The 26,281-nt window shown below is 41.5% G+C and overlaps 1 protein-coding gene and 1 long non-coding RNA gene across 5 annotated transcripts in view; one reads left to right on the forward strand and one right to left on the reverse strand.

Moving 5' to 3' along the window:
• Positions 1–382: 382 nt before the first annotated feature.
• Positions 383–25,224, reverse strand: LOC134731739 (uncharacterized). Its single transcript, XR_010114261.1, has 3 exons — positions 25,157–25,224; positions 8,195–8,314; positions 383–484 (listed from the first exon to the last, which is right to left on the reverse strand). It is a non-coding gene; the product is annotated as an uncharacterized lncRNA (long non-coding RNA).
• PDE8B (phosphodiesterase 8B) overlaps positions 3,621–26,281 on the forward strand; it is a 254,887-nt gene continuing 232,226 nt past the window's right edge. For all 4 annotated transcript variants that reach the window (XM_055232603.1, XM_055232606.1, XM_055232605.1 and 1 more), the window contains exon 1: positions 3,621–3,803. In XM_055232603.1, the coding sequence (XP_055088578.1) occupies positions 3,768–3,803 (36 nt within the window). In that variant the 5' untranslated portion in view covers positions 3,621–3,767. The remainder of the gene's footprint in view (positions 3,804–26,281) is intronic.

The raw sequence follows: 26,281 nt of genomic DNA on the forward strand, positions 1-26,281 counted from the left end.
GTGGCTGGTTGATATGGAGAGCAAGGGAGAAGAAGGAAAGCCAGATGGCCATGGTTTGAATTTGGAGAGTTGTTAGTAGCATGAACCACTAGGAATCAGATTTGGAAGGGAGATGATGCTTTATGGTTCAGAAGCTTTCATTGCGTGATATTGATGGAACTCATGCTTGGAGTTGTCCAGGCGGCCATGGGGAGCATGAGAGCAGAGCTTCAGTATGCGATTTTAGATACCACAGCCCCACCCCCAGCTAGACTTGGAATTCTGTGCCTTTGATTTCTTTTCTCTTTTCCTTCTTTCCTTCCTTCCCTTTGCTTCAGTTCCCTTTCCTTCTCTTTCCTCCTCCTGTCCCTTCTCTTTCTTTCTTCTTCCTTTTTGTCTCTCCCTTCTTTTTTCCCCTTTTAAAATCTTCTACCACTCCATAGTCTCTTCAAGGTGCATGGTAGGTGATAAATATCCAGTGGGTTGAGTGTTGGGCTCCGTTTCTCTGTATGATGGCAGAAGTGGAGGAAAAAAAACCATGTTTAAACATGAGGCATCCAAAGACACTTAAAACCTAACAAATACAGTATCCCCACTTATCCGCAGGGAATATGTTCCAGGACTCCCAGTGGCTGCCTGGAACCACAGATAGTACTGAACCCTGTGCACACTATGTTTTTGCCTATAGGTACGTACCTATGATAAAGTTTAATTTGTAAATTAGGCACAGTAAGAGGCTGATGATAATAAGTAATAACAAAATAAAACAATTATAACAATAGACTGTAATAAAAGTTATGTGAATGTGGTCTCTAGCTCTCAAAATATCTTAGTGTACTGTAGGTCTTAGCGACCTCAACATACAATTTTTTTCTTTCCTTATTAAGTCAAGCACTTTTACCTTTTCACTTAAAGGAAGCGCATTACAGCTTCTCTTTGATATATAGAATGGCCAGGATCACTGCTCTTGCACTTTGGGGCCATTATTAAATAAAATAAGGGTGCTTTGAACACCAGCGCTGGAATACTACAACAGTAAAACTGATGGCCAAGGTGTCTACTCAGTGACTCACGGGGGATGTGGTGGAGGTAGTGGAGATAGCATGGAGACACTGGACAAAGGGACGATTCACGTTCTGGGCCAGACGGAAGCAGGACACCTCTAGATGTTATCAGAATGGCATGCAATTTACAATTTATCAATGGTTTGTTCTGGAATTTTTCAATTTAATATTTTTGGACCACTGTTGACTGTGGGTCACTGAACTGCAGAAACTTAAACTGTGGCTAAGTGGGGATTACTGTATGTGCAAACCATCAGAACTCAGGCTAGTGGTTTTAAGATACTGTCAATTTTTATGCAATATTTCAGGACAAAATAGACAACCTCCCAGTTGCCACAGACATATACTGTAAGCAGGTGTCCTCCTAGTACTTCTTAACTGGCTCTTCTGGAAAATTCTCACTCTCTCAGAAGTGAATAGTATGGCTTTTCTTTTCTTTTATTGATAGTGAGAAGAGGAATTCAGAGGATTTGGTGCCTTTATCCTTCCTCATCATCCCTTTGTTGTTGTTTTTCTCTTTTTGTTTTCTGTTTAACTTATTTATTTTTCTTTCAGAAAACATTTATTTTTAACCTGGGTCAATGTACCCAGAGTTTTCAAACTGTCCTTTAATCTGTTGGGTTGTTTTTGCATCAGACTTTATTGAAGTTCTTCTTTTGCCTTGCTTTACCTTCTACAAATCTCAGCCTGCACTTGATGCTTTGCTTTCTGATTTCTTTGCTGTTCTGCTTTTCCTTGTCTACCCAGGCCTAAAAAGACTGTGAGTGTGAAACAATGATAGATCATGCTGTTAATTTAAATCACCTTGGCCCTTCTACCTAAGCCCCTTTGCCTCACTTTTCCTTCTGTGGAAAGACAAAGTATATTCGTTTGCTATTGCTACATAACAAAGTACAAATTCAGTGGTTTACAACAACACATATTTATTATTTCACAGTTTCTGTGGGTCAGAGCCTGGATATGGCTTTACTAGATCCTCTGTTTGAGGATTACTCTGAAAGCGGCAATCAATATCTCAGCTGGGGCTGTAGTTGCATCTCAAGGCTCAGTTAGGGAAGGGTTCACTTTCAGGCTCTCCTGATTTTTGGCAGAATTTACCTCCTTTCAGTTTGTTGGACCGAGGGCCCTTGAACAAAGGCACCCTCAGTTCCCTGCCAGGTGGGCCTCCCCAGTATGGCTGCGTGTTTTATCAAAGCCAGCAAGAGAAAGCCTCTACTAGCAAAACTGTATAACTTAATCTGTGAAGTGACATTTGGTCACCTTTGCTATGTTCCGTAGGTGGGTGGCAAGTCAAGTCACAAGTTCCGCCCACACTCAAGGGGAAGGGACAACACAAGGGCATGGACACCAGGTGATGGGGATCACTGGGAGTCATCTTAAAGTTTGTCCACACATGGAGGAATGCTTTTGTGAAAAAATGCTCGGGCGCCTAGAAAAACGTGGTGAAGGCCATATTCATACTGCATTCATGCCTTTTTGTGGGCCTTTATGGCTAATGTTAAAAATAATAATTTTTCCTCTTGTTTTATTTCTAAAAATGACTTATTTTTCTTTTCTGCCATTAGAAATCTCATCAGCCTTTCTGGATGAGAAAGTCAGCAGGCACAGATTGTTGTTGGTCTTGGTTTTGGCTGGACTGACTCAGCACTGTGGGCAGCTGAGGAGGAAAATGCCTTGCAAATGCTCTCTAGGCCTTTGTTCAAAATCCCTCCACCCCAGAGGAGCCAGGTATGGGCCAGGCATGGTAATAGCTGCAAGCAAGATGCCAGGGCCATTTAAGGCTGAGGCATTTAATTAGGTACAATGTATTACTTCCTGAAAGTGTATGAAAGCTTCATAGTATCTGCTTAGACATTTAGTGATACCAGCTATCTACCCAGATTGGAGGGGAGTTGGGTGGGGGGCGGCTCTAGAAGCTTAGCTGCACCTTTGGTTTGATCCATGTTTGACTCATGTTTGTAAATTGTCCCTACAGTTAAGGCTGAGGGATAACTTCAGCCCCTAATAGATTTTTTTTCAAGGTTTTTCCTCCTTACGTTGCTGAGGCTGGTGTCGAATTCCTAGCCTCAAGAGATCCTCCCCCCTTGGCCTCTCAAAGTGTGAGGATTACAGGCCTGAGCCACCGCGCCCAGGAGATGTTATTTTCATATTCATTCTTTTACTTGGAGGAAAACCTGTCTTTATTACATAGGATGTGTTATATATGTATAGGGACCAATATCTCTAACTTGAAAATCTCTTTAAAATCATAGTGTATATGATTGTGAGTTGCGGGCTGCAGGCAAACCTGATCTTTCAGCGTTTTCCTGGGGTTAAAGGCCCAACAAGAGGAAAGTGGAGACCTGTAAAGGGGGTGTTGGGACTCCGAATCCTGAGTCCCAAGAAAGGCTCCAGGTTTGGCAGCTCCAGCGAGGCTGGACTACCCTCGAGGGGCCGGGAAGGTGTTGCCCAGAGCGGAGCAGCTCAGCGGGCTCAAAGTCTGGGCTCCACACCCCAGGAGGGGCGCTAGGACCCAGGCACCCGCCGGCCCGGGGACGCGTCTGGAAAGTGAAGGCGCGGAGGCTCAGGCTTGCTGCCAGAGTCCCACGGAGCAACCAGAGACTTCACGTGGGCACGAGGCCCGGGGAGTGGGGTGCAGGGTGCGCCAGGCCGGTGCCCTCTGTGCGGGGCTAAGGCGCCAGGCACGGGCACCACCAGGGCGCCCAGGAGCCGCACGCCGCCGGCATGGACCAGCTGTACTGCCCACCAAGCGCGCGCCAGGTGAGCCCCCAGCGCTGGGGACTGCGCAGCCTTCGGCCGCCCCCTCACACCTGGGCACCCGGCAGCTGGCACAAGCCCAGAGCCGGCTCCAGGGCCCCCTTTCAGACACCCGGGTGCTAGGGTGGCTTTTTTTCTTTTCTTTTCGCCCTTAGTCCCTGCGTGTCCTAGTGCCAACTACCTCCTTCCTTTCCAGGTGGGAAGCACCTCGAGCGTCTAGTGTAACCGTCAGGTTCATTATTTCCAATAATAATTGACCACAGACAGCCGCCGTTCGCGTCCACCTGGCGCTTGCCAGCAGGAGCTGGACCTGTTTCTCCGTCGGGCCGGCTCCACGGGCTCCTGTTGCGCCTGGTGTTTTCCACGCTTCCCCGGCGCGGGACGGTGGGGCCCCTGCATTCCTCCTCGTGCTTCCAGTGGCTGCAAAGCTGCCTCCCCTTCTGAGTAGTGAGTCGCCGGCAGCCCCAGCCTGGGGTGTGTACACCTGTGTGTGTGTGTGTGTGTGTGTGTGTGTGTGTGTGTGTGTGTGTTTGCGCGCGCACCTCAGTGCCTAGCTCCAGCGCTCGGGACTCTGCGATGGGGCACCCACCCCAACCCCCACCCCCACCCCCACCACCATCCCCACCCTCACCCTTGCACTAAGTTCTAGGGACAACGCTAGCTGAGTGAATAGACGGAGCGTGGACTAAACCACCCGCCTCATCCCCTGTGGGAAGGGATGTTTGGAGGTGGAGCGAAGCAGAGGAGGAGACGGAACGTGTGTACAAAGAAGGGTCCCACGCTGCGGGGTCGCAGGAAAGTGTCCGGGAGAACAGTCTGTGGTAGGGACGGACGCTTAGTGCAAGGGGGAAGCTGCGCAGGCGGCGCTGCCACTCTGAACTTGGGGGCGTTCCGCTAGGCGTTCAGAGTGTCCTCTGAAATGCACCTAGTTACCACGATCAAAGTAGCTGTGCTCCTGAGGACTGCTGGGAGAGGTGAGGCTTGCAGCAGCCTTTACAAAGGCTTGGCTAGAAGCCTTGAACCGTCCACAGGCTCCTCTATACCCTCAAGACTAGCTGTGCCCATCCATTCTGCTTCTGGCTCAATCTGACACCAGTTTACCCGTCCCCAGGTTGCCAGCTCCAGAAAAACACTGCTGGCGGCGAGGTGTGAGTTACTAGGACGGTAAGACCTCCGCAGTTGAGCGGTAGTTATTTGCCCAGGCTGCCTTCCATGGACAGTCGGTCGGGAGGTCAGGGTGGCTGCGGGCGTGCTGGCTCTGATAGTGACAGGTGCTTCTGTCTGAACCTGAAGTTGGACCTACAGTACTAACCTAGAAGAGAGAGTTCCTCTAAACTGTGTGTTGGGAGACAATCAACGAAAACATTTACACAAGGTCCCCGGGGGAGGCGAGGGCCAGAGGACCCGCCCTCTCGGATTTTATAACCCGGCAGTTTGCATTGCCAGTTCTACTTGACTGCCCTCTTGACCTTGAATAAGTTATTTTAACTTTGTAGAGGTTCGGTTTTCCAAGAAGCAAAAACAGAAGAATGACAATTCATCAGCAGTGGCAAAAGCATGGATTGGGAGGCCAGGGAGTTGGATTCCAAGCGCCAGTGGTACCACTGACCAGTTGTGAAACTCTGGGCGAGCCGTACAACCTGTCCTGGCCTCAGCTGCCAGGAAGGCTCAGAGCCTTTAATTCTGGATTCCACTCTGGCAGTAATCTGCCAGACTTAGCCTGTGAATGCTCACTAGTTCTTTGCAGTCTTGCTACATATTGTACTTGGTTCCAAAGAGCATTTATGGACGGAAGAGATACTAGATCAGTGGGTGAATTGAATTTTAATTCCAATCTGTTTATAGGGCTACACAAATCATTCAGGCTTAAAGATCAGTGGAAGTAAGCCTGACTGGTTTAGTTAATGCTTAGAATGCACTGGGAAGGATCTCACACAGAAAGTCCTGGTAAAGTTTGAGCTTGGTTACATAATCCTAGAAGACATCATTTCTGTGCATTTGAAAGATTCCAGCCACAACCTCCCTATTATAGGCATGAGTAGAGGGGAAGCCCTAGACTGACCCCTCAGTAGAAGACAGCCCAGTGTCTTGCAGAGCTCATGGAGGCCCCTTACATTATACCTGATAAACAATTGACTTACCTGGGAATGACTCAGTTAATATCAACTTCTGAGAAAACAGCTTATCAGTTTGGTAATGAAATAGTGAAATTGTCTTTAAAAGCTGTATTAAATATTGGATGCCTAATATTGCCAGAGTTTATTGAGATAAACACTGCTTTTTTTTTTTACTTTATATACACATCTTATTTTTATTTATGGCGAATCAGTTAATTAACACATTTTAAATTCAATATATTATGTATTTGCTTTTTTAATAACACTGCTCTTTAGCTTTTTAATTTAGCTTCAGGAAGGGAAATAAGCAGGATGACAATTTTTTTTACTAGATAATTATTATAAGAGATTAAAAAGCCACAAAGAACCTTGTTTCTTCAGGTTTTCAGAGATGAATATCAACATAATGGTGAAAATTTTTTAAGTACTTAGGCGCTAGGCATTGGACTAAGCTCTTTATGTAAACACTCTCATGTAATCCTATCAACACCTTCTGAAGGACGTGCTATTATTATTATTATAATAATTATTATTTTTGAGATGGAGTCTTGCTCTGTTGTCCAGGCTGTAGTACAGTGGTACAATCTCGGCTCACTGCAACCTCTGCCTCCCAGGTTCAGGTGATTCTCCTGCCTTAGCCTCCCGAGTAGTTAGGGCTACAGGTGCGCACCACTATGCCTGGCTAATTTTTGTATTTTTAGTAGAGACAGGATTTCACCATGTTGGTCAGGCTGGTCTCGAACTCCTGACTTCGTGATCCGCCTGCCTTGGCCTCCCAAAGTGCTGGGATTACAGGCATGAGCCACCGTGCCTGGGCGCTACTATTTCTTTCAGTTTTACAAATGAGAGAGCTGAGGCTTCTCATCTGAGATGACACAGCTAGTAGGTGGTGGAGCTGAACCAGCCAGCTGGGCGTATTTACAATGATCCAAGTGACATGCAAGAAGGAAGAAAAAGAGGGGGCAAAAAGTGCCTACTAAGTGTCAGATGCTTTATACACCTCAGTGCACAGAGATTTAAAAATCTTTTATGAGTGATAATTTTCTTTTTCTACTCAGACTTTCTTGTTTTTATCAATATGATCTGGGTGTCTTTTCATGTCAGCAAAGAGATTGACTCCTTTATTTTTAACTATGTAGGCTTGAGAGCAGATGGGTAAACCGTAATTTATTTAACCAATCCCTGTGAAAGGGCATTTGGATTATTTCTCAGTTTTCACAGTCACATACAGTACTTGTGAAAGATCACACAGTGGATCCATTTATTTATATATTTCTGTATACCTGTTTAGATATTTCTGGTGAATCTGTTCCTAGGGGTAGAATTATTATGTGAAAGATCATGGTTACTATTTAAATACATGCTTTATTTTTTAAAAACTGAATCTCCCTCCGTTGCCCAGGCTGGAGGGGAGTAGTGCATTATTGGCTCACTGCAGGCTTGACCTCCCCATCCAAGCAGTCCTCCTGCCTTAGCATCCTGATTAGCTGGGACTACAGGCATGCACCACCATGCCCAGCTAATTTTTTAATTATTGTAGAGACAGAGTCTCACTGTGTTGCCCCAGCTGGTCTCAAACTCCTAAGTTCAAGCGATCCTCCCACCTCAGCCTCCCAAAGTGCTGGGATTACAGGTGTGAGCTACTGTGCGGGCCAGATATATACTTTTAAATACATACTGCTAACTTGCCGTCCCCAAATGAAATGTAATTTCTGATTTGGGGTCCAATTCTTCACTAACATGTTTTTGGACTTTTGATAAATCATTTAATCTGAGAGGATCTCAGATGTATTGTCTATAAACTGTGGATGGTAGGACTTGTTGGTTGCCAAGGTCTTTTCCAACTATAAGGGTCTGCAAATATGTGCAGTTAGAGGTCACACAAATGAAACTGTCCATATTTGACCATTTTTTGCCTACAAAAACAACAACTTAGTATGATTTTATCTAATATCACATGAATTCCTGAAATATCTGTTTTTGGTACCCTGGCTTTTCTGAGGTAGCTTTGTGTGTGAGAAGTGGCTAGGCTATGCTGCAGTCACAAATCAACCCTGAAACCTCAGTAGCTTAAAAAATAGAAAGAGGCTGGGCATGGTGGCTCACATCTATAATCCCAGCACTTTAGGGGGCTGAGGCAGGAGGATTGCTTGAGGCCAGAAGTTTAAGACCAGCTTAGGCAACATAGTGAGACCCTTCTTTAAATTTTTTAAAATAAAAATAAAAATAATAAAATAAAATTAAAAAATAAAATTTAAAGATTTATTTATCACTCACAGTTTATGTCCAAAGCAGGTTAGCAGAGTGCCGAGCTCCACAGAGGCACTCAGGACACCAGGCTATCAGAGCTCTGCCATCTCGTAACTGTACTATCTAGAACATGCAGTCTTGACGGTCCTATGGCACGGAGGAAACAGAGACAGCGGAGAATCAACACCTGCTTGTAAATGCCTTGGCTCAGAAATGAAGCATATTTCTTGTATTTACAGTCTTTTGGTAAGAACTAGTCACACAGACCTCAACCTGATGTATGGAGACAAGGAAATGCTTTTCGGTGTGTCCAGAAAGAGAAAATGGTAAATACATAGCACTCTGTATTAGTTTGCTAGAGCTGCCATAATAAAGTACTAAAGACTGATAGCTCACACAACAGAGATTGACTTCCTTACAGTTCTGGACGCTAAAAGCCTCCAGAACTATAAGGTATCAGCAGCACTGGTTAATTCTGAGGACCTCTCTTCTTGGCTTGTAGATGGTCATCTTTTCCCTCTGTCTTCATATGGTCTTCCCTCTGTGTGTCTATGTCCTAATCTCTTCTTACAAAGACAGCAGTCATATTGGATTAGGAGCCATGTTAATGACCTCATTTAAAATTAATTCCTCTTTAAGGACTCTATCTCCAAATACAGTTACATTCCGAGGTACTGGGAGTTAGGACTTCAACCTAAGAATGGTGTTGAACACAATTCAGGCCATAACACACTGTCTCTGTCAGACAGCACATCCTGAGATGTACTCATGCTGTTTTCATTGGAGGGGGCCGGTAGGTTACTGAGCCATGTTATGGAGTCATCTTCCTCTTTATCTCACATCCATCTCCTCCTGCCCCCACCACCCCCCACCATTTCCTAACCCAAAACTGTTATTTTTCTGAATTCCCTGGGTAATATTTAAAGGGGCCCAATGTTACTACTTATATCAAGCAAACTTTTATTGACAGCGTTGACTGTAATGTGAAGCAGGGTGGCTGTGGGTTAGAGATGGGAAACCGAGGGGTTAGGAGCACCAACTCTGAAGCAGACTGCCTGGGTACTAATCCCAGCTCCATTGCTTGCCAGTAGTATTCCGCATCTGTCAAATGGGAATAGTAATACTTCCCTTGCAGGGTTATTGTCCTGATTAAATGAGATAATCTATGTAAAGTGGTTGTTACAGACTAGGTGTCAAAAATGGTGGCTATTATTATTTGTAGCTTCAGAAGCTCATGGAGCCCCTCACACCCAGTGTCCTGCATTCCAGCCTGTGTCCCAGCATCACAGACAACCCAGAGGCTCTGCCATACAAGCTCCCAGGGCTTCCCTGGCGTGCCCAGGAAGCATGTATTTGTTAGTATGGCAGTAATTGCATTACCACTTTAAAGCTCCAACAGCCTACGCATATTAAAGTCATAGGTTCCTAATTAGATCGTACAGCCAAAAGGAACACAAGAGACTATCCTCTTAAATAGCCCCTTAAAATTATTATCCTTGTTACAGTTAAGACAATGAGAGTTGTCAGTTAAATTGATTTGGAAAAGCAGCATTTCAGTTTTTCTAAGAGGCACCCTCTTCCTCTCCCGTTTTAATGACCCTGGAATCAGGATGTGTTAATACCTGAGAGTTAGGCCTGGAACCTTTTCCCATTGACCTGCCTGGGAAGATGACTGCAGACTTACCTTCTCATGCCATCTTTTTCTTGGAAACACAGCAGTTGGATTGCTGTGTACCTGGGGTGAATTATCTGTCTTGATTATTGCAAAACTATTGATTCCTGAGACTGCATTAGGATTGGAAGAGCTATGAGTTGGCCAGTGGCCTTGGGCCTCCATGATTGGAGCAAGAAAGAATCCAGAAGGAAACCAAAGCAGTGATTTCTCCTGGGCAGGGTGAACCACACTCTTCATCTTTGGCAACTATGTGCACCATAGTGCGCAGAGGGGAGGCCAAGACTCTGCAACTGTGGGTAGTTGCTGGGCCTTCCTACGAGATAGCAGATACTATGCAAACTGTGTTTCCCATTCTGTTTGCTACTAGAAAGCTAAATAAAGGCAGTGATAGATTAAAACCTATTGTGTCTTGTGAATTGATTACAGGTCTGAATCTGTGATCACTACTGCTGGTGGGACAGCTTCTTATAAATTGCTGTCAGCCAGGCAGTGGTTGTAATGGATTTGTCTATGAATGTGTACACAGTGTACACAGTTTCAGCTTTTTATGTTTTCAACATTCGTTGAAGTAGGTGCATGGTTGATAATACATGTGTTTAGTTTAATTGCTGGCTAAGATGACTTCACAAAGATTACACTATGATTTGGCCTTGACATAAAAGTTATTGTTTACACAGGGAGTCAAGGAAACAGAGCATGGGGATAAATTTGATATTGATGAGGCAAATATTTGGCATTGGAGGGATGATGCAATTTCAGTTTTGTTTTGCTTGTTTGTTTTGCAAAGTAGCAGCCAAATGCTTTTAAGGAAGAAAAGATACCCACAAGTACCTACAGGTAGATTTATGTTTCAATATTGAGAGGTGTGCAAAGGGGTTGCCTCTTAATGTGAAGTAACTAAACTGAAGCCAGGAGATATAGCCTAATCTATAGATGAAAACAAAAAATCAAAGCAGTGAGTGGCCAGTGGGAGCAATTTTCATATCTTTTATGGCTGTCATTGTTTGATGGGCAGCATTCTTTTCTTAGTGATACATAAAGTGATGGCATTCCCTACAATTAGTGGTATTTTAGATTTGATGAACTATGGCAAAAATGGCAAAGAGGGGACTAGAATCCAGAGCTTCTATCTCTCAAGCAGTCTACTTTCTCCTACCCATACCAAGGTGTGCATTCCCTGACCCTGGTGTTGTCTGATTCCAGCCCTGGTTTTCATCTTCGAAAGAATTTTTAAACTTTTCCCTAGAAGATTAAGACAATTACACTGAGGCATAAACAAATGAAAAAGCAACCATCTAGCATACATGGCCAGCCAATATTCTCCATTGTAAATATTACTCCTTTTGAGTGAAACTTATGAAGGGTGTTACTAAGGTCAGGACGTTACTAAGAAAGTAAGTGACTTAATAAATGTATTTATCACAAGCTCTTTATCATTGTATACATGTTTAAGAGGCCATGGCTGATTAAAGAGTAGGAAAACATGACTTCTCTAGGGTTTTAGCATCTATTTTCTAGTTCTAGTTAATATTAAAAAACAAATTCAAGACCATCTTTGTTGGAATAGCATGCAATTGAAATAGGAAAATTAACTTGCTCAGGGAGCTTTTAATTAAATCTTTGTTTGAAAACTTCACAAAAGACCCTCTTAGTAACCTAAGAGTATTTTAGAAAGTTGAGGAGTTCTAGATCCTGTCCTGGCTTGCGATGGAATGATATTAGGAAGGTTGAGATGAATAATATTGATAAAGGGCTTACTATGAACATCTTTGTCAAACAGCCATTGAACAGCATTCCTGTTTAAAGTGCATCGTTTTGCAATACTCATTTTCACGTCTTGAAGAGGAAACACCCAGTTTTATTCCAGAATAGCATTTTCAGGGGGACAATGGCCACTGAAGTATTTTCACAATCTGTCTTTTCTTGGGCAAGTTTTTCTGTTTAAGGAAGGGCATTTTGGATCTTTTAATATGGCGTGCACTGGGGGTTCTCAATGTGATGTCACTCATATCATGAGAATAACTTCTGTCAGAAAGACCACAGCCCACCCACTGATCTCTGCAACTGCAGAAAAGATCTCACGGCTGCAAGGATTGCACAAGAGGAAAATAAGTAGGAAGGTAGGAGTGGGAGGAAATAGTGAAGGGAGTAGAAGGAAGGATAAAGCAGTGTATTTCAACCCTGTGCATCACAACACACAGAGGACAATGTAATATTGTCTAGGACATTTGAGTCAGTGGACAAGGCTCTGTGTCTGCTCCAAATGCTGAATGGGTGACTGAAGGCTTAGAGAATCAAAATCTTGCTTCTGTACCAGTTCAGCTGGTACCCTGATGAGGAAGTCTGAGGGTAAAGCATAGCCCTCAGTGGGGGAAGGGAGAAGAGGCTGGGGACCACCACATTATCTGCTCCTGCCTGTCTCAAACACCTAGATGGCCTCTTGCTTTGGCCCAGGTGTAGTTGGTCTTCTGTTTCTCCCCTAAGCCCTTCCCTCTGCCTTTCTAGGAATTTTCCCAGTCTGCAGGGTTTTTCTCTGCACTACAGCAAGCACTGCTGTCATTCACACCCCCTCTTCCCCAGGCCTGAAATCTGGAAGGCAATGAGAGCTGTGAGCAGCAGGGGAGGACACAGGCAGCCTAGGACCCTTGCTTCTCCGCTCTGACTTGTCATCCTTAAAGGACATATTTCTATTACTCATGCAACACATAATTAGTGAGCATCTAATATATGCCAGACAAAGATCTTCTTCTCTTGAGGCTTACCTTCAAGTGTGGGGATAAAGTCAAGAACGAAAGGAGAGGAGGAGAAGGAGAGGAAAGGGAAGAAGAGAGAGAGGAGAAAGGATGCAAGTGTCAGATGTGGTGAGCACCAAAAAGAAAGATAAAGCAGGAGAGAGCAATAATAACTGTCCAGGATGGGGTGGGGAACATTGCTATATTAAATAACATGGTCAGAGAATACCTCACTGATAAAGTAATATCTGAGCTGAAGCCTGAAGGAAGTGGGGAGTGATATTTGTGAAATTTTTGGATATTTGTGAAAGAATATTTCAAGCGGGAGGAATAGCGGGTGCAAAGGCCCTGAAGGAGCATGTCAGCGTGCCCATGGTGCAGCAAGGAGGCTGCTGGAGCAGGAGGGAGTGAGCAGGAGGGGCAGCAGGAGCTGAGGGCAGAGAGGTTGTGGAGAGCCAGGCTGCTCAGGGACTGTGGTCGGCTATAAAGACCAGGTCAGATGGGAAGAGCGGGGTCTGACAGTTTGTAGGAGGCTCATCCTGGCTGCTTATGGAGAATAGCCTGAGGGGAGCCAGGTGAAGCTAGGAGACCTGCTAGGAGGCCATCAGTCATCCAGGCAAGAGGTTTTGGCAGCTTAGACCAGAATGGTAGCAGTGAAGATGGCAAAAAATGGTCAGATTCTGAATCAGTTTTATAAGTGGACCTAACAGGATTTGCAGGCAGATGGAATATGGAGTGAGGAAAAGATCTAGGGTGACGTTAGAATATCCCTAAGGCCCCTTCCAGCACTAACATGGTGTGAGTTGTTATCATCAGCCCATTGGTCAGGCTTGCCACCTGGTGCCTGTCCTTTGCCCATGTTCTTATTAATTCTTCTCCATAAGTTGAGTCAGCTGACCTGGTTGTTATCAAGGGTGATTGTGGTCTGGCTTTGTTCTTGAGTGCCAAAATGCCCTTTGGTTTCCCTGGAGGGGTAAGCCTTCCAGGGAGTTCTAAGTCCGGTCCTTGACTGCAACAGTTTAGCATGCCATGGTCAAAATGAAGGCTGCTTTCCCTCTGGAAGCCTTTCTTCATAACCAAACTCGGAGTGCCACTAAGATAGCTTTAAAGGAGAGGGGTAGATCTAGTTTGTTAGCTGAAATATATTGCTCTTAATAAATGAATCATAATTAGTGGAAAGATGAGAACCAATGCAGTCATCTGTTGCAGAATTTATTTGATAAATGGGATAATAGAAGAGAAAAAGACGTCTACAGTCTATAGTTTAGCGGCCAGTGCTAAGTGAGGCTCAATGAGAAGCCAAGAGAAAGCAATTGCTTCACTGAAATCTGATCTGACACACAAGTGAGTGTGATGGAGGTGCTCCTGTCTCTTCCTTTCACTTGGCCCTGGTAAAGTCTGACTGGTGTCAATCATGGCTTTTACAGACCTAAAAGTTGTGTTCTCCTCATCACTTTGGCTCTAGCACATGAACTAGTTGTGTGAACTGTTGGCCGAGGCCTTCCCTTGCAGAATTAAAACATCCTCTGGTCTCTCAGTATATGCTCTAAGAAAGTTTTAATTGGCTGAAGACAAAGTAGGCCCAAGAATAATATGATTCGTAAGGGATGGTGAATTTATTATCTTATGTTTGGTGGTCCAGTATATTAGTCGGCTTCAGCTACCATAACAAAATACCACACACTGGGTGGCTTAAACAACAGATACTCGTTTCCTCACAGTTCAGAAGGTTAGAAGTCCAAGATCAAGGTGCTATCAAGGTTGGTTTCTGCTGATGCCCTTCTTCCCAGCTGGCACACAGCCACTTTCTTGCTGTGTCCTCACATGGCTTTTTCTCTGTGCGTGTATGGAGAGAGCTCTATAGGGTCTCTTTCTCTTCCCACAAGGATGCTGTCCTATTGGATTAGGGCCCCACCTTTATCCTCATTTAACCTTAATTACCTCCCTCAAGGCCCTATCTTCAAATATAGTCATATTGACAGTTAGGACTTCAACTTAGGAATTTTGGGGGACAGACTTCAGTCCATAACATGAGGTAAATGTTGTAAGTTTTTTTAAAATTAATTTTATTGAAGTGTGATATTTATGTACAATAAAACATATATCTTTTTTTTTTGAGACGGAGTCTCACTCTGTTGCCCAGGCTGGAGTGCAGTGGTGTGATCTTGGCTCACTGCAAGCTGTGCCTCCCAGGTTCACGCCATTCTCCTGCCTCAGCCTCCCGAGTAGCTGGGACTACAGGTGCCCGCCACCACACCTGGCTAATTTTTTTGTATTTTTAGTAGAGACGGGGTTTCACCATGTTAGCCAGGATGGTCTCAATCTCCTGACCTCGTGATCCACCCGTCTCGGCCTCCCAAAGTGTTGGGATTACAGGCGTGAGCCACTGTGCCCAGCCAAAACATATACCTCTTAAAGCAGCGGTCCCCAACCTTTTTGGCACCAGGGACCAATTTTGTGGAAGACAATATTTCCACAGATCGAAGGTGGGGATTGTTTTGGGTTGATTCAAGCACATTACATTTATTGTGCACTTTATTTCTATTATCATTACATTGTAATATATAATGACATAATTATACAACTCACCATAATGTAGAATCAGTGGGAACCCTGAGCTTGTTTTCTTGCAATTAGATGGTCCTATCTGGGGGTGATGGGAGACAGTGACAGATCATCAGGCATTAGATTCTCAAAAGGAGTGTGCAACCTAAATCCCTTGCATATGCAGTTCACAATAGGGTTCGCACTCCTATGAGAATCTAATGCTGCCACTGATCTGACAGGAGATGGAGTTCAAGTGGTAATGTGAGTGAGGGGCAGTGGCTATAAATAGAGATGAAGCTTTGCTTGCTTGGCCTACCGCTCACCTCCTGCTATGTGGCCCAGTCCCCAACAGGCCACGGACTGGTATGGGTCCATGGCCCAGGGGTTGGGGACTCCTATTTTAAAGTGTACAGTTTGATGAGTTTTGACAAAGAAAGTCATCTTGTAATGTGTCCACGTAATCATCACCACAGTCTAGATATAGACCAGTTCTATCAGCCTGAGTCATGTGCTCCTTCCCAGCCAATTCCCAACCCCCACCAGAGACCCCAAGTAACCAGTGTCTTCCTTCCATTCCACTAGCCTGGAGTTGTCTGTTTTAGAGTTTCATGTCAATAAAATCATACACATAACCTTTCGTGTCTGTCTTGTTTCACCCAGTATAAGGATTTTGATTCATACGTGTTATTGTGTTTATCAGTAGTTTGTCACTTTTCATCTTTGAGTAGAAGTCTATTTTATGGGTGTACCACAATTTGTGTATTTATTCACCTACAAATGAACATTTGGGTTGTTTCCAGTTTGGGGCTATTATTTTAAAAGCTACTATGAACGTCCATAGATAAGCCTTTGGCCATTTTCCATTATGTTCTTATTTCTCTTGGGTAAGTGCCTAGAAATGAAATTCCACCTTTCCATGGTAAGTGTATGTTTTTAATAAGAAAATATTAGAGACTGCTGTCCTTAAAAGAGATTGTAGTAATTTACATTCCCATCAGTAATGTATGAGAATTCCTATTGTTCTATATCTTGCTAACACTTGGTATTGTCAGTCTTTTTCATTTTAGCCATTTTAGTGGCTGTATGCTGGTATCTCATTCACTGATGACTAATTGATGCTGAGTCTTTTTTATATGATTACTGACCATTTTTATTTCTTGTATTATGAAGTATCTCCTCTAAATTTTTGCCCAATTTTTAAAATTGGGTTGTTTGCTTCTGATTATTGACTTGTAAGACTTTTAAAAATATATTCCAGATACAAGTCATTGGATGTATATTTCTCCCAGTCTGTGGCTTGCCTTTTTATTTTCTTGAAGATATCTTTAAAAGAGCAGACTTTTACATTTTCAAGGAATTGCAATTTATCATGTTTTTCTTTTATAGTTCATGCCTTTTACATTCTTTTAAAGAAATCTTTTGCTTACCTCAATTTCACAAAGATTTTTTCCTATGTTTACTTCTAGAAGCTTCCTTCTTAAATTCTGTGATCCATTTCAAGTTAATATTCATGTATGGTGTAAAGTAAGGGTGGAAGGATTTTGTTTTTTTGCTTGTTTTGTTTATGCATTTGGATACTCAGTCATTCCACCACCATTTGTTGAAAAGACTATACTTTCCAAATTAAGTTACTTTGGTACTTTTATTGAAAATTAATTGATCCTATATGCATGGGTCTGTATCTGGACACTATTTTATTCCATTGATCCATTTGTTTGTCCTTATGCCAATACCACTCTGTATGGTTTACTGTGGCTTTGTACTAAATTTTAAAATCAGGCAGTTTGTCTTCTTTGTTCTTTTTCAAAATTCATTTGATTATTCTAGGTCAATTGCATTTCTACATAATTTTTATAATCATTTTGTCAATTTTTACAGATATAAACCTGTTGGGTTTTGATTGGGATTGTATTGAATCTATAGATCAATTTAGGGGGAACTGACATCTCAGCAATAAGGAGCTTTCTGATACAAGAACATTGTATATCGCTATTTAATTAGACTTTTAAATTTCTCTATCTTTTTTTATAGCTTTCAGTGCGAAGGTCTACAGAAAAATTTTATGCTTTTTAATATTATTGTAAGTAGTATTTTGTATTTCAATTTCCAATGGTTCATTGCTGGCATATAGAATACAACTGACTTTTGTTTATTGACCTTGTATCCTGTGATTTTATTATACTCACTTATTAGTTCTAGCAGCTGTTTTTGTAGCCTTTAGCATTTTCTATGTGTACAATTATGTTGTCTGTAAATAAACAGAATTCTACTTCCTCTTTCCCAAATTGTATCTTTTACTTCTTTTTCTTGCTTTATTTTATTGGCTAGAGCCCCCAGTGTAGCGTTGGTGATAGTGCACACCTGTGCCTTGTTCCTGATCTTAGGGGAAAGGCATTCAATCTTTAAGTATGGTGCTTACTGTAGGGTTTTTGCATAGACTTTTTATCAGGTTAAAAAAAGTTTCCTTTCTCGACTTACTTATTGAGAATTCTTATTGTAAATAAGAAGTGAATTGTCAAAAGATTTTATTACACCTATCGAAATGATGTTTGTTTTTTCCTTTGTTCTTTTACAATGGTGAATCACATTGACTTTTTTATTGTGGTAAAATACCCATAACATAAAATTCAGATTTGTAACAATTTTAAAGTGTACAATTAAGTATGTGCACAATGTTGTGGAACCATCACCCCTATCAAGTTCTGGAATTTTTTTTAATCACTCCAAAAAGAAACCCCATGACCATTCGGCAGTCACTCTACATTCCCCAGCCCCTGGCAAGCACCTGCTCTCTGTCTCTGGATTTGCCTATTCTAGATATTTCATATAAATGGAATCATAATAGTGGCCTTTGTGTCTGGCTTCTTTTACTTAGCATTTTTTAAAGGTTCATTCATGTGATAGCATGTATTGGTGCTTCATTTTTTTTAAATGGCTGAATAATATTCCATTGTATGGATATACCACATTTTGTTTATTCAGTCATCTGTTGATGAACATTTGGACTACTTCTACTTTTTGATTATTGTAAATAGTGCTGCTATTAAACATATAAGTACAAGTTATTGTTTGAGCACCTATTGTCAGTTCTTTGGGGTATAAGCCTGGGAGTGGAATTGCTGAGTCATGTGGTAACTCTCTTTACCTTTTAGGAACTGCCAAACTGTTCTCCACACTGGCGTCATGTTTTAGTTTGTGCTGCTGTAACAGAATACCTGAGGCTGGGTAATTTAAGAGAACAGAAATTTATTTTCTCTCAGTTCAGGAGGCTGGGAACTCCAAGATCAAGGTGCCTGCATCCAGTGAGGGCCTTCTTACTATATACTCCAGAGAAAAGGAAACACATGCCCTCACATGGCAGAAAGCAGAAGGGCAAGAGTACAAGAGAGATCGAACTTAGCCTCAAGCCGTTTATATAATGGCATGAATCCATTCATGAGGGCAAATACCTGCCATTAGGCCCCCCCGCCAATACAGTTGCATTAAGCATCAATTTTCTAACACATGAATTTTGGGGGGATGCATTCAAGCCATAGCATTCTACCATTTTACCTTCCCAACAGCAATGTTTAAGGGTTGCAGTTTCCCCATATCATTGCCAACACTTATTTTTTTTTTTCAATTATAGCCATTCTAGCAGATTTGAAGGGACATTTCACTGTAGTTTTGACTTGATTTACATTGATTTTACAGTTGACCCTCGAACACTGTGGGGGTTAGGGATGCTGACCCCCTGCACAGTAAAAAAAGAAATCAACATATAACTTTGAAGTTCCTAAAAACTTGAGACCAATAGGCTATTGTTGACCAGAAGCCTTCCCAATAACAAAAAGTCAATTAACACATATTTTGCATGTTATATATATTATATACTATAGTCTCATGATAAAGTACAGAGAAAAGAAAATGTTATTAAGAAAGTCATAAGGGAGAGAAAATATATTTACTATTCATTATGTGTAAGTGGATCATCATAAAGGTCTTCATTCCTGTCGTCTTCATGTTGAGTAAACTGAGGAGGACAAGGAAGAGGAGAGGTGATCTTGTTATCTTAGGGGTGGCAGAGGCAGAAGAAAATCTGCTTGTAAGTGGACCCACAAAGTTCAAACCTGTTGTTCAAAGGTCAACTGTAGTTTACAATTCATTGGAGTTTTGAAGCGTATTTCTCTAGTGACAAATGATGTTGAGCGTCTTTTCGTGTGCTCCTTGGCCACTTGTATATCTTCTTTGTACAAATGTCTGTTCAAGTTCTTTGTCTCTTTTTGAATTAGATTGTTCATTTTTCTGTAGTTGAGTTATAAGAGTTTTCTTTTTAGTATACTCTAGATACTTGACCCTTACCGAATTTATGATTTGCAAATATTTTCTCCCATTCTTTGCATGGTGTTGTTACTCTCTTGATAGTGTCATTTGATGTACAAAAACTTTTTAATTTTGATGAAGTCCAATTTAGTTTTTCTTTTGTGGCTTGTGCTTTTGGTATCATATTTAAGAAACTATTGTCAAATCCAAGGTCATAAAAATTTGTCCCTGTGTTTTCTTCTAAGAGTTTTATAGTTTTAGCTTTTAAGTTTAGTTTTAACATGTTTTATGGTTAGTTTGTACATGGAATGAGGTAAAAATACAATTTCATTCTTTTGCGTATTGATTGATTTTTGAACGTGAAACTAACTTTGTGTTTTTGGGATAAGAACCTCTTGGTCATGGTGTACTACCTTTTTATTCTATTGCTGGAGGTTTGGTTTGCTCAATTGTGTTAAAGATTTTTGCATCTATGTTTAGGGGTATTTTTATCTGCACTTTTCCTTTTTTGCAAATTCTTTTTTTCCTTGTCTTTGGTATTTGGATAATGCTGGCCTTATAATATGAGCTGTGAAGGGCTTCCTACTGCTCAATTTTATGGAAATGTTTGTGTAGGGTTAATATTATTTCTTCTTTATATATTTTGTAGACTTCACCTGAGAATGTTTCTGGGATTGGAGTTTTCTTTGTGAGCAGGCTGTTAAACACAAATTCAATTTCTTTAGTAGAGGGAAATCTAGATTTTAAAATGTTTATTCTTGAGTATTTCTTTGGATATTTCTAGGGAAATGTCTATCTAAATTGTGAATCTGTTGACATAAATTTGTTTCTAATATTCCTTTATTATTCCTATTAATAGTTTAGGGTCTTGATATCACTAATTGATGTCTTTTATCTTTTTTTATTGACCAGTCTTGCTAGAGGTTTATCTATTGTATTGACCTTTAAAAAAAACTTTTTTTTTTTTTTTGAGACTGAGTCTCACTCTGTCGCCCAGGCTGGAGTGCAGTGGCATGATCTTGGCTCAGTTCAACTTTCATCTCCTGGTTAAAGTTATTCTCCTGCCTCACCCTCCCAAGTAGCTGGGATTACAGGCATCCACCACCATGCCTGGCTAATTTTAATTTTTTTTTTTTTTTTTTTTTTAGCAGAGTCGGAGTTTCACCATGTTGGACAGGCTGGTCTTGACCTCCTGACCTCAAGTGATCCACCCACCTTGGCCTCCTAAAGTGCTGGGAGTACAGGTGTGAGCCACCACATCTTGCCCAGCTTTTTTGTTTATTGCATTTGTCTATTGTTTACCTATTTACTATGTATTAATTTCTGTTTCTATACTTACCATATCCTTCTTTCTTTTTGGTTTAGATTTAATTTGTTTTTTTTCCCTCTAGTTTCTTAAGGTAGAATCTTAGATTATTGGATTTGGACCCACTTTCTGTTCTAACATAAGCTTTTATCCCCTTTATAATTTTTATTGTGTCTTTTTGATTCTTCTCTCTTTTCTTCTTTATTAGCCTGGCTAGCGGTCTATCTGTTTTGTTAATCTTTTCAAAAAACCAGCTCCTGGTTAATTAATTAGCATGTCTTTGAGCTCACTGATCTTTTCTTCTGTAGTGTCTAATCTGCTTTTAGTTCCATCCAATGACCATTTCATTTCAGAACTTGTATTTTTCATTTCTAGAAGTTCTATTTGATTCTGTTTTCGTATTTTTCATTTCTCTTCTCACAATGCTTATGTTTTTTTCAATACTTGGACAATAATTATGACAGTTGTTTTGATGTTCTTGTCTGCGAATTTCTGTCATTCTGTTTCTATTGATTTTCCTTTTGATTATTAGTCACATTTTCCTGCTTCTTGGGATATCTAGTGATTTTGATTATATGCTAGACATTGTGAATGTCTAAGTTTTGTTGTCTTTCTTTAATGAGCGTTGGATTTTGTTTTGGTACACAAGTTAATTTTGGTTCCATTTAATCCTTTCAAGGTTTGTTTTTGAGCTTTTAAAGGTAGGTTTGCAGTATTTTCTCTAGGGATTCTTTAACCTTTTTATTAAGGTATGACCCAGCTAGATTCTCTACTGAATGCCCTGAGTGATCAACAAAGACACTCCTTTTTGGCTGGTAGATCTTGGATAGCTCCTAGTTCTGTGTGAGCTCTGTAAACTGTTTGCTTATAGCTTTTCAGTCACTCTCTTTCTGGTCTAAGGAATTTCACCCTACTCATAAATATTTTAGTACCTATTAAACTCTCAAGTGCCCCTCTATGTTTCTTTCATAAGTATTTCCTTCTTTCTGAAATACTGCCCCATAAATCCCAGCTACAAAAGCCTGTCTGAGCCATGATTTTGGTCTTCTCACATCAACAAAACCACTGTGCTCTGCCTTGAACTCCTTTCCTTCTATGAGACATTGAATTTGCCTCCATGGTGAAAGCTGGGGTAGTCATATTGTATATTCCATCTGTTTCCCTTCTCTCATGAATTACAGTCCTGAGCCACCTATTTTTCAATGTCTGATAGTAGTTATTTCACATATTTTATCTGATTTTCTAGTTGTTAATGGAAGGAGGGTAAATTTGGTCCCTGATTATTCATCAGAAGTCCACGTTGCAAATTTTTATTCATGATCCTATCCAAAAGGTTGCCATTTCTGAAAATGCTGTTCTATTTGAAGATATCTTCTGGAACATTTTTTTTTCTCCATTCTTCTTCTACAACTTAAAACTATGGATATTCCAAATAAATTTGTGAGAACTATACTGCATTGTTTCTGGTTTTTGTTGCAGAATTGTCTGTTTTCCCATAGTGATCCCTATGTCTTATTCGTCTTTTCCCACACACCCACTTCAAACAGGGCTAATGTGACTTTTTGATACAGGATTTACGCTATGAAATGGCTCTCAGAGCTTTCCAGGGGAGTTTCTAAGCCCCTTATAGCTGGAGTTCTAAGAACAGCCACTCAAGGCTTGCTTCCACCATTTCTTAAAAGTGAGAAGTACTTGTAGATGTGGCATCTCTAACATTGTTGCTTTATACTCACTTGAACATACAGGGGGAAACAGAGGCTATTAAAAATGTAATCAATGTGAAAATTCATGCCATCTGAATTGTACGAGTATGTAAGGGATTTGAGTTCCTTACAGAATTTTCTGTAATTTAGTACTTAAAATGACATAAATGTGTATACTTCTCGCTCAGAAAAGTGTTAGGAGAAGGAAAATCTTAAATACTAGCTTGATTTCTTAATTTAATAACAAAAAACAATTCTCATAACATGTATCTCCTAACATGTCATGTTCACTTTAAAAGTCTAAAGAGTTGAGGTTTATTTCTTTTCTTTTAAAGTTGCTGTTTATGTTGGTGATTTAAAAAAGATCAGATCCCCTGTTATGAAGGGTCTTAACCTTGTCTTTTAGATCTCAGTGAGAAATGCAGTACATGTAGCATTAGCCACATTTCTTTTTGAGAGGCCTATGTAGGATATTTATAACCTATAGGCCAGGCACGGTGGCTCACGCTTGTAATCCCAGCACTTTGGGAGGCCAAGGCGGGCGGATCACGAGGTCAGGAGATCCAGACCATGGTGAAACCCCGTCTCTACTAAAAATACAAAAAATTAGCCGGGCGTGGTGGCGGGCGCCTGTAGTCCCAGCTACTCGGAGAGGCTGAGGCAGGAGAATGGCGTGAACCCGGGAGGCGGAGCTTGCAGTGAGCCGAGATTGCGCCACTGCACTCCAGCCTGGGTGACAGGGCGAGACTCCGTCTCAAAAAAAAAAAGTTTGATGACTTCATGCTCAGGAGAAAGCAAGTCATTACCTAGCCAAGCTGGGTGGGTGTTCAGGTTAATGGTAAACAGAAAGGAGATGTTGAAAGATTTCATATCTAAAGGGTAAAAACACAAGAGAAGTATACAGAGAGAAAACATGTAAAGTATAAGACTGTTACATAGTAAGCTACCTCTGAAGTAGCAGCCATTGTTATTATTATTCTGCCAGTATTTTGAAAATAATTGTATCTGTTTTGTGTACTTAAACTGGATTGAATTTACACTATCTCCCCCTGCCCTGTCCTCCAGACCTCTGCTTCCTAGAACTTTATTTATTGTTCTTAAAACATAATGGGACTTTTGTCTTCTCAGGTTTAAACTCTATATAGTAAAAAAAAAAAAGAAAAAGAAAAAGAAAATCAAGTACTGTGCTGGAAATTTACATCATTCTGCTGGTGTGTATTTAAACATGAAGTTTACTTCTACAGATAAGGCTCTCCTTCCCCTAGCCCCACTACCACATCTCAGAAAAGGTAAAGGGGACTCTTGAAAACCTGTCCTTAGAAGTCCTTGGTGTTGTGAGGCTTGCAGACGTCCTCAAATTCACAACCTTATGTTTTGTTTCAGAAAATGAAACATCACAGGTGAAGGGCTTTTTTTTTTAATTTTGTTTTTTTTTGTTCTGTTCTTTGTCATTGTTTTTGTTTTGCAATATCTTACTACGTGTACAGACGTAGTTTTCAAAGTGTGATCCCTGAGTAAGTAGCATTAACATCACCTGGGAATTAGGTGGAAGTGCAAATTCTCAGGCCTCGCGATCTGTGTTTAGGCAGTTCTGGTATATGCTAAAGTTTGATAGCCACTAGTGTCGAGCACCCTGGAAAGCTCTCCCACATCTTACTGAATCTATTTCTGTCTATGATATTATAAGCCTCAAATATGAGGTATGAAGAAGTAATCAGTCATGCCCCCAGTGACTGTTGCCTTGGAGATGTTTAATGGTGTGACACGGGAAGTGCCATGCTGCAGAGCAAATGTCAAACCCCAAGAAGGGAGAGACTTTCTGCCACAAGCTTCCAGAGCACCTCCTTTCACAGCCCTAGCAGCCACAGTGTAATAAGATTAAGAAACCAGAACTGCAGAAGGTACTAAAGCAAGTAGGGCCTTCAGGCAGAGCTGCAGCCTCAAGGCACCTTAAGCTAGTTAAGAAGTAAGATCCCAGGGCTCAAAAGCAGTTCTTGAAGCAAGAGTATCAAAAGGCTGACTTTAGCAATCCAGACATGGAGCAAAAAACTAACATCACCGCGTAGGCATGACTGTGAGGAAGCCCAAGAAAGTCTTGGCAGAAACTGTTTACTTAGCCACCCTGGAAAAGGGCGATGGTGCGTTTGTCAATAAAGAGGACCTGAAGGCTGACATATCTATCTGTCCTCCTCATAAAGCCTCATTATTGGTTCAGCAAATATTGAACATGTACCATTTCTCGTTCTAAGTACTAGAGATCCAGCAGCAAACACAAAAGAGGTTGCTGGCCTCATGTCTCTCACATTCTAATCATGTTCTGGGGAGAGTTCAGTGTCAGCACTGGCTTTGGGTGGACACTTTCTGGTTTCTAGACTCAAGATTCTGGGTCCCAGAAAGTGCAAGTCCAGATGAAGAATTCCCTTGATAGACAAAGCTTATTTATCCTGGGAGTGCTCCCCAATCTCATTTGCACTTTGTCGTAGACATCTAACCTGGAAATTTTGCAATCAGTTTTGATATCACTGGCTCCCTGGCTCCTTATCTAATCAGGCACCAGATCCTAAGGATTCGTTTTCAGTAAGGTCCATGGAATTCCCCTCCTTGCCCTTTTTTTCTGTTTTTACAAATTCCATCTACTCAATGTCTCTGTATTTGTTTGCTAGGGCCACCATAATAAAATAGCACAGATTGGGTGGCTTAAACAACAGAAACTTATTTTCTCACAATTCTGGAGCCTAGAAGTCTCAGGTAAAGGTGCCAGCAGGGTAGGTGTCTGGTGAGGCCTCCTTCCTCAACTTGCAGGTGGTGCATTCTCTCTGTGTGGTCTTTTCTGTGTGTGCATGCAGGAGAGAGTGGGCAATCTCTGCTGTCTCTTCTTCTTATAGGGACACTAGTCTTATTGGATTAGGGCCCCACCCTTATGACCTCGTAACCTTAGTTATCTCCTTAAAGGCCCTGTCTCCAAATGTAGCCACACTGGGGTTTAGGCTTCAAAATACAAATTTTGGGAGGCCACAATTCAGTACGTAACAATCCCTATTATCCCATTCCTGGGTTATTATAGGTCCTTACTGATCTTCATTCCTGACTTCCTTCACCAGTCCTTCTTGAATATGCAACTGGATTCATTTCAGTAAAATAGTACAGTTGACTCTTGAACACCATGAGTTTGAACTGTGTGGGTTCACTTTCATGTGGATTTTCTTCTGCCTCTGCAATCCCTGAAACAGCAAGATCAACCCCTCCTCTTCTTCCTCCTCAGCTTACTTAACATGAAGGTGAAAAGAATGAAGACCTTAATGATGATCCACTTTCACTTAATGAATAGTAAATATATTTTCTTTTTCTCATGTTTTTCTTAATAACATTTTCTTTTCTCTAGCTTACTTTATTGTAAGACTATAGTATATGCTACATATAACATGTAAAATATGTGTTAATTGACTATTTATGTTATCTGTAAGGCTTCTGGTCAATAGTAGGTTATTAGTAATTTTTTTTTTTTTGAGACAGCGTCTCGCTCTCTTGCCCAGGCTGGAGTGCAGTGGTGTGATCTAGGCTCACCGTAACCTCTGCCTCCCAGGTTCAAGCGATTCTCCTGCCTCAGCCTCCTGTGTAGCTGGGACTACAGGGGTGTGCCACCATGCCTGGCTAATTTTTATTTTTAGTAGAGATGGGGTTTCACCACGTGAAAGTGGCCTCAAGTGATCCGCCCACCTTGGGTTCCCAAAGTGCTGGGATTACAGGTTAGAGCCAGTGTGCCTGGCCTGTAGTTAAGTTTTTGAGGAATCAAAAGTAACATGTGGATTTTTGACTGCGTGGCAGTTGGTGCCCCTAACACTGTGTTGT

The sequence above is a fragment of the Symphalangus syndactylus genome, chromosome 11, assembly GCF_028878055.3.
Source record: "Symphalangus syndactylus isolate Jambi chromosome 11, NHGRI_mSymSyn1-v2.1_pri, whole genome shotgun sequence".
Classification (NCBI taxonomy): domain Eukaryota; kingdom Metazoa; phylum Chordata; class Mammalia; order Primates; family Hylobatidae; genus Symphalangus; species Symphalangus syndactylus.